Genomic DNA, 7,694 nt, shown 5'->3' on the forward strand with positions numbered 1-7,694 from the left:
TTCTAACAGATCTCGAGGACTGCTCTGCTGTAGAGTTTTCAGCTGTCCATGGTGGAGTCTATAATGAGAGCAATCGAGGCGTTAAGGAGAATTTACAGCTCAGCGTAGGTAACACGACGGTGGCGGGAGAGTTTTTTTTAGTGTCATGCAGTGACAGCAATATGTGGCACAACCACCCTGTGGCCTGGAGAAGAGCAAAGTGCTAACATGTGAAGAGCCAGAGTGTTGAAAACAATGCAAAAAGCCCAGTGCAGCCAGTGTCTGTGTTTTGGCACAACTTTGTATACAGTATTTACTTTCAATGACGTGCAGTTAGCATTTTGTAAGACTGCAAGGGAGCAGTGGTTGCTTGAACACATTTTGCAAAACGTCGCTCATTGTGCCAAAACTCTAAACACAAGTAAACACGACACAACACTGGGAAATATACCATACACATCTGTGCCAAAATGAAACTCCACTCCCAAAACCTAAACTCTGCTGTCAAAACCTAACATTCCTCTGTCAAAATGTAACTCTGTTGACAAAATGACACATACTTGCATCATATGCAAACACTTACAGATCAGGGGGAACACACTAGTCTTCTTTACATAAAACACTGCAGTCCTTGAATTCCATTGTGTATTCAGAAGGCACATTTACAGGAGACACATTTCCAAACAACCAAAAACGCAAATAGACCTACTCAATAGTGTACATTGCAGTACCATGAATTCAGATGAAGCAAAAAAAAAAAAAAAACCACAACACAATAATACTGCAATAGAAAAAACACTATACTGTAAACACAAAAAACCATGACAAGTGTGCATAAGTGGGCTCATGGATCCCGCCGTCTGTTGGGGTCTGGCCACAGGACCTCATCAACATCGCAAGCTATGTCCTCTCCCGCTAGGCACCGGGGAAAATACCCTCTTGCATGCCGAAACCATCCATGGATCGCTGTCACCTCAATGTCGCCGCAGGCCTGTTCCATTGCCTGCAGAAGAGGCATGCGGGCATGTGGTTGGCGGTCATATACTCGCCATCTCCAAGCCGAAAAAAATTCCTCAATAGGGTTTAAAAATGGTGAGTAAGGGGGCAAGTATACCACTTCAAATTGATTGTGGTCGGTGAACCAGGCCTGGACCAGAGCAGCCCGATGGAAACTGACATTATCCCATATCACCACAAACCTGGGCTGATCTGGTCTGTTCTGTACAACTATGTTATGGAGAGCATCTAGAAATGTGAGTATGTGTTGGCTATTGTATGGACCTAGCATTGCATGATGGTGCAGAAGTCCTCGAAGGCATATGGCGGCACATAATGTGATGTTTCCCCCGCGCTGCCCTGGGACGTGCACAATTGCCCTTTGGCCAATTACATTACGACCCCGTCGTCTTGTTTTGCTCAGGTCGAATCCAGCTTCATCAATGAAAATGTATTCATGAGGCTGTGCAGCTCCATCCATGGCCATGATCCTCTGAAAAAAAGGGGAACATGTCACTGTACTACAGTGCTACACATACAGCACCCTCACCCCATCACACAGGTACCTGTGTAGCTCTCAGAATAGATCCATGTGGTACTGATATGGTACATATTCAGCTGCTACTGGACTTCACCAATACTCTATTGTAAATGTAAGGGACAGTTACACGTACCCGTACATATTCAGCTCGAAGTCCTTTGACCCTGTCACTGTTCCTCTCGAATGGGACTCTGTAGAGCTGCTTCATGGTGATGCTGTGTTTACCCAAGATGCGTCTGATGGTGGTGATGCTCACATGGTCTATGTTGCTGAACACTCGCCTGTCTGCAAGTATTTTCCGTCGTAGCTGGTGGAGACGGATGGCATTGTCTGCCCTCACTAGGTCCACAACGGCAAGTTCCTGCTGTTGTGTGAACAGGCGTTGCCGTCCACCCCCAGAAGGTCTCCGGGTCATTCTGGAGGAATACAACCACATATTGTCATCGGTTTGCTTATTTTTCATACAGTACTTTACTGTATGTACTGTGTCATCCACTGTACAACACTGTACTTCAATATAAGGAATCAGCCACTTTGGCTGCAAAAGGAGCATTAGCACCCCGTACACTTGATATGGTAATGTGATATACTGTAGAACAGTGCTATGGAACCATCTGAGTAGAGCAGAAGGTATGGAGGTGACGACATACCTGTTTTCTAGTCGGAATGTTCGTATTATAGATGCCACTGTGAAGCGGCTTAGATGTGGGTGGACTCTCTGCCCAGCTTCCCTCATAGTCAGGCCATGGTTGATGACATGGTCCACCAAAGTTGCTCTTACAGTTTTTGCCCGTTGCTTGAACACTATAAACCCATGCTTAGACTAAAGTAACACAACTTGAAGCTTTTGTTACCATACCTCAAACACATGTACCCATACCTTAAACAAAAGTGCTGCTTTGCACTCTGGTTGCAATTATGCAACACACTTACTCCTTTATGCAACACACATGGTCCTGCATACTACACTCTATTTCATACATAAGACACTTCGTTCAAAAATGAAATTTCAGGGTGCCATTTGGAAAACACATGTATCCAAAATACAAAACACATCGGGTAATTGCAACCACTCAAATATACACCTGAAGGCACTTACTTGCAAAACTGAACACCAATTAGCCAACCACAAAAAGCCCTCAGTTTAGCCATTTCAAGAACTTTGCAAGCATGGATGGAGGGAGAGCAAGAGGAAGAGGAGGAGGAGGTCAAAGAGGCCATGCACGGACCCATATTTCTGATGATATAAGAGCAACTTTGGTGGACCATGTCATCAACCACGGCCTGACTATGAGGGAAGCTGGGCAGAGAGTCCACCCACATCTAAGCCGCTTCACAGTGGCATCTGTAATAAGAAAATTCCGACTAGAAAACAGGTCTGTCTTCATCTCACTGCCTTCTACTCTACTCAGATGGTTTTTATAGTACTGTTCTACAGTTACCATATCAAGTGTACAGGGTATTGCAGGGTGCTAATGCTCCTTTTGCAGCCAAAGTGGTAGTTTCTGTGAAACATACCATGATTACTTATATTGAAGTACAGTGTTGTACAGTGGATGATACAGTATATACAGTAAAGTACTGTAAGAAAAATAAGCAAACCGATGACAATATGTGGTTGTATTTCTCTAGAATGACTCGAAGACCTTCTGGGGGAGGACGCCAACGCCTGTTCACACAACGGCAGGAACTTGCCGTTGTGGACCTAGTGAGGGCAGACAATGCCATCCGTCTCCACCAGCTACGAAAGCAAATACTTGCAGACAGGCAAGTGTTCAACAACATAAACCATGTGAGCATCACCACCATCAGACGCATCTTGGGAAAACACAGCATCACCATGAAGCAGCTCTACAGAGTCCCATTTGAGAGGAACAGTGACAGGGTCAAAGGACTTCGAGCTGAATATGTACCATATCAGTACCACATGAATACATTCTGAGAGCTACACAGGTACCCGTGTGATGGGGTGAGGGTTCTGTATGTGTAGCACTGTAGTGCAGTAATATGTTCTCTTTTTGTTGTTTTTTTCTTGCTTTATCTGAATTCATGGTACTGCAATGTACAATATTGAGTAGGCCTATTTGCTTTTTTGGTTGTTTGCAAATGTGTCTCCTGAAAATATGCCTTCTGAATGAACAATGGAAATCAAAGACTGCAGTGCTTTATATAAAGTAGACTAGTGTGTTCCCCCTGCTCTGTAAGTGTTTGCATATGATGCAAGTATGTGTCATTTTGTCAACAGAGTTACATTTTGACAAAGGAATGTTAGGTTTTGATAGCAGAGTTTAGGTTTTGAGAGTAGAGTTTCAATTTGGTGCAGATGTGAATGGTATATTTCCCAGTGTTGTGTCATGTTTACTTGTGTTTAGGGTTTTGGCACAATGAGCAAAGTTTTGCAAAATGTGTTCAGGCAACGGGACCAAAGACTTATTTCATCAGAAATATGGGTCCGTGCATGGCCTCTTCGGCCTCCTCCTCCTCTTCCTCTCCTCCTCTACCTCTTCCTCTACCTCTTCCTCTTCCTCTTGCTCTCCCTCCATCCATGCTTGCGAAGTTCTTGAAATGGCTACGCTGAGGGCTTTTTGTAGTTGGCTAATTGGTGTTCGGTTTTGCAAGTAAGTGCCTTCAGGTGTGTATTTGCGTGGTTGCAATTACCCCATGTGTTTTGTATTTTGGATACATGTGTTTTCCGAATGGCACCCTGACATTTCATTTTGTGAGCGAAGTGTCTTATGTATGAAATAGAGTGTAGCATGCAGGACCATGTGTGTTGCATAAAGGGGTAGGTGTGTTGCATAAAGGAGTAGGAGTGTTGCATAATTGGTACTGGGGTGCAAAGCAGCGCTTTTGTTTAAGGTATGGGTACATGTGTTTGAGGTATGGTAACAAAAGCTTCACGTTGTGTTACTTTAGTCTGAGCATGGGTTTATAGTGTTCAAGCAACGGGCAAAAACTGTAACCTCAAGTTGGATCTGATGCATCCATTTTTTTTTTTTTTTTTTTTTTTTTTTTTGCCTGTCCCGTTTGGCTCTTTTGCCATCAGAATTGTTGTCTAAAGGCAAAGAAAGATGCCCAACGGATTTACTTTACCAAATTGACCATCCCAGCCTTGCCGTAATGGTCCATTTGATTCACCTTTTATTGTTTATTTTATTTTCACTTACTGAATACGGGACAGACTTGACTGGGGGAAAGAAGGGGAGAAAGAAAGAGGGAAAGAGAAACAGCTGAGAAGAGGGACGGGGGAGAAGGGCAAAAGACAAAAACCAACAGAACGGGCAGAAAAAAAATGCATATATCAATCACCTGGATCACCTGCTGAGAAAGAAAAAAGAAAACAAGCAGAAGAGAACAAGAGTAATAGAATAAACAACATCACAATGATATATGGGAATATGACAGTAAATACTAAATATTAAACATTATTGTGCGCCGCGCCACTGTCCCAGAAAGAGCTGAGGAGAGTCCCAGATGAGGGCTCACTCAGCAGCCGCGGAGCAGAAGCCAGGGGGAGTTGCAGTGACGCGCCCGTGAGCTCCGCCGGCAGCCAGCCTGTGCCTGAGTGACCGAGCCCCAGGCCGAGAGGCCGGGGGCACCCCACCTCCGAAGTGGCCCGAGCGAGCCCCAGGCTCCAGGCCCCGATAAGCGGCCGCCAAGGAGTGAGCCGGTGTGTACCGGACGCCCACCCCGCAGACACAAAGAACCACCAACGCACCGATGTCTGAGGGAGTCCGCCACTGGCAGGGGAAGTGGTGGTGGGGTGGAGATAGGCCTCCAAACCTGATGCATCCATTGGAGTATGAATTTATGAATATTTGACAGAAAGCACTTAGGCATAGACAAAACTGCTTGTATAAATGGGTGAATAATGCATATTACATAAAGTGCTTTGAGTGCTGCGGGAGAGCAGATATGGGCTCAAAATGTGGTCATAAATATTTTGTACTTGTAAATCAGGATTTGTATGTGTAAAAAGAATTTGTGAGTGGCGTAAAAAAGATTTGTGTGTGTAAAAAAGATTTGTATGTGTAAAAAAGATTTGTGTGTGTGTAAAAAAGATTTGTGTGTGTGTAAAAAAGATTTGTATGTGTAAAAAAGATTTGTGTGTGCGTAAAAAAGATTTGTATGTGTAAAAAAGATTTGTGTGTGGACTTAGCCAAAAAAACCCTGCAAGTTACAAGTACGAATTTTGACCCTATTTTTCTTCCTTTCATCTGATTGGTCAATGTCATGTCAATCACAAATGTAACAATCCAATCAGAGAACAGATGGGTTTGGCTGTCGAGGGGCGCTTTTTTTGAACTGCAGGTCTTTGAAGGGAATAAATGCCCTTTTACATGCCAACCCAGCGTTTTCCTTCATCACCACGAAGGAAAACAGTCTGTGGTCGTCCGAGTTTGGTGATTTTTGTGTCACAGGTCTACGTGTTTAATACAGGGACTTCCACAGCCTTTTCAACAGCGCTGCGGACCGGGGGGCGTGTTTTGGAAATGACAGTCTTCATTACAAAGCTTTCTTCGTTATGAATTAGTAGTGATGGGCAGATGAAGCTTCATGAAGCACTGAAGCTTTTCATCCAATTGGTTCACCCCAGTGCAAAGCTTCTTGAAGCTTCATTGCTCTAGTAGGACACCTACTGGATGTAAAAATATTAGTTGGCATGAATTTGAAGAGTGTGGCCTTTTGCACACAGCCTGTAAATGTCAACAACAAAAGGAGTGTGTAAAACATGTATATTGTAGTGATGGCAGCATACTGTGTATATTTATACTGGCAGTATGGAAAATGATCATTTACTGTGAGGTGAGGTGTGGTTGGGGTGTGGACAGTAGTTGTGCTTTTGTAACGTTGAGGTATGGACAGCTACACACTGAGGCTTTGAGCCTCAGTCCTGCCTGTTCACATTTTATTCTGTAAAAACTAAATTTTCACTGCTTTTAGACCTTTTTAGTGGGGAGAACATAGCTAGGATTTAATGATTTAACAAATCTTTTGAATCCTTTGTCCTCCACAATGCTAAATGGCTGGGAGTCCTCAATCACCATGCTGACCAGGTCTTCATCTATTTGAGATTGTTCTCCTGAGGAAAGACAATAAAGAAAAGCACAAATATAAATATCACACACGTAACTTATTACAGTTGTATAATATTGTTATATCATTTAGTAACATTACTGCATGCTATATTATCATTGCATTTGATGGCTCACCTGGTCTTGCTCCACAATCGGTGTCCCCCTTATTCTCATGCAAAGCTCTGTAGTGCCTAAGCATGGATGAGGTGTTGTTGTTATATCCCAGCTCCCTGGCACATAGCAAACACTTCACCTTGTACAAAAGTACAGACAGCTTAACATAAATTGTATTGCACCATCAGTATTATGAAAATACATCTTCTGTAGAAATTTACATACCTTGTTGGGAGGAATAAGATCAAAATGTTCCCACACAGGGGAGGACATCCTCCTCTTCTTAGCTGGCTCCATTCTCTCCTGACTTTCTCTCTCACTCTCATAAACCTCCAAACTGTCTCCAAACTCTCACTAACGCAACTCTCCATCAAACACCCACATTTTGAATGAAGTCTGAGGGGTTTATATCGCTGTCATATCTCGCGGCAAAGTTCGAACCACTTCATGAACCAGTCACGTGGTACAGCCGGGCAGCGAGGCTTCGGACGTCATCATTTTCAGCTCCTCCCATAAATGAAGCAAGCCTCGATACGCGCATCGCGGAAACGCCCCCTCCATTACTCGACACAAGCTTCGAAGCCTCGATACAGAACGTCCCATCACTATGAATTAGCATACATGTTTTTATTGAACATTTGAAGAACTAGCAAAAAAACCCACAAACTCTTGTAGTTCACATAAAGTCAGAGATAAAAACGACAAGGAGCAGGTGCATCTAGTACAGGTAGAGCTGCTGCAAAAACCCACAGAGCCCAGCAGCCAGCAACAAATTCTGGATCCTTTGCTTTTAGTTAGCAATTAGCATTAGCAGCACATCCTGCGTCCGATGTGAAAGGACTTTTATGCTGCGCACTGTGACTCACAGCAATGGTCCCGGGTCAGCCCTGACGTTGTGTTAAACTAATCCTAAAGTAATAATGTATTTCTAACCACTGATATACCACAACTTTATCCTTTCAACAGCTGCTGAAAGTAAGGGGACC

General features: G+C 43.7%; 1 protein-coding gene across 1 annotated transcript; it reads right to left on the minus strand.

Moving 5' to 3' along the window:
* Window positions 1-350: 350 nt before the first annotated feature.
* LOC121813118 lies at window positions 351-2,290 on the minus strand. The gene is made up of 3 exons (XM_042216643.1): window positions 2,167-2,290; window positions 1,650-1,932; window positions 351-1,468 (listed from the first exon to the last, which is right to left on the minus strand). Exons 1-3 carry the CDS (start codon window positions 2,250-2,252, stop codon window positions 824-826), a joined length of 1,014 nt encoding a protein of 337 aa, XP_042072577.1. The 5' UTR covers window positions 2,253-2,290; the 3' UTR covers window positions 351-823.
* Window positions 2,291-7,694: the final 5,404 nt, after the last annotated feature.

Source organism: Haplochromis burtoni, unplaced genomic scaffold (assembly GCF_018398535.1).
Source record: "Haplochromis burtoni strain Fernald_Lab_line unplaced genomic scaffold, NCSU_Asbu1 Contig_1152, whole genome shotgun sequence".
Classification (NCBI taxonomy): domain Eukaryota; kingdom Metazoa; phylum Chordata; class Actinopteri; order Cichliformes; family Cichlidae; genus Haplochromis; species Haplochromis burtoni.

Excerpts from the sequence above, each read along its gene's own strand:
- LOC121813118 (XM_042216643.1), bottom strand. The coding sequence starts at position 2,252 with ATGAGGGAAGCTGGGCAGAGAGTCCACCCACATCTAAGCCGCTTCACA. Across the intron at positions 1,933-2,166 it reads ACATTCCGACTAGAAAACAG|AATGACCCGGAGACCTTCTG; the intron begins GTATGTCGTCAC and ends GTATTCCTCCAG. Across the intron at positions 1,469-1,649 it reads TTCGAGCTGAATATGTACGG|AGGATCATGGCCATGGATGG; the intron begins GTACGTGTAACT and ends CCTTTTTTTCAG.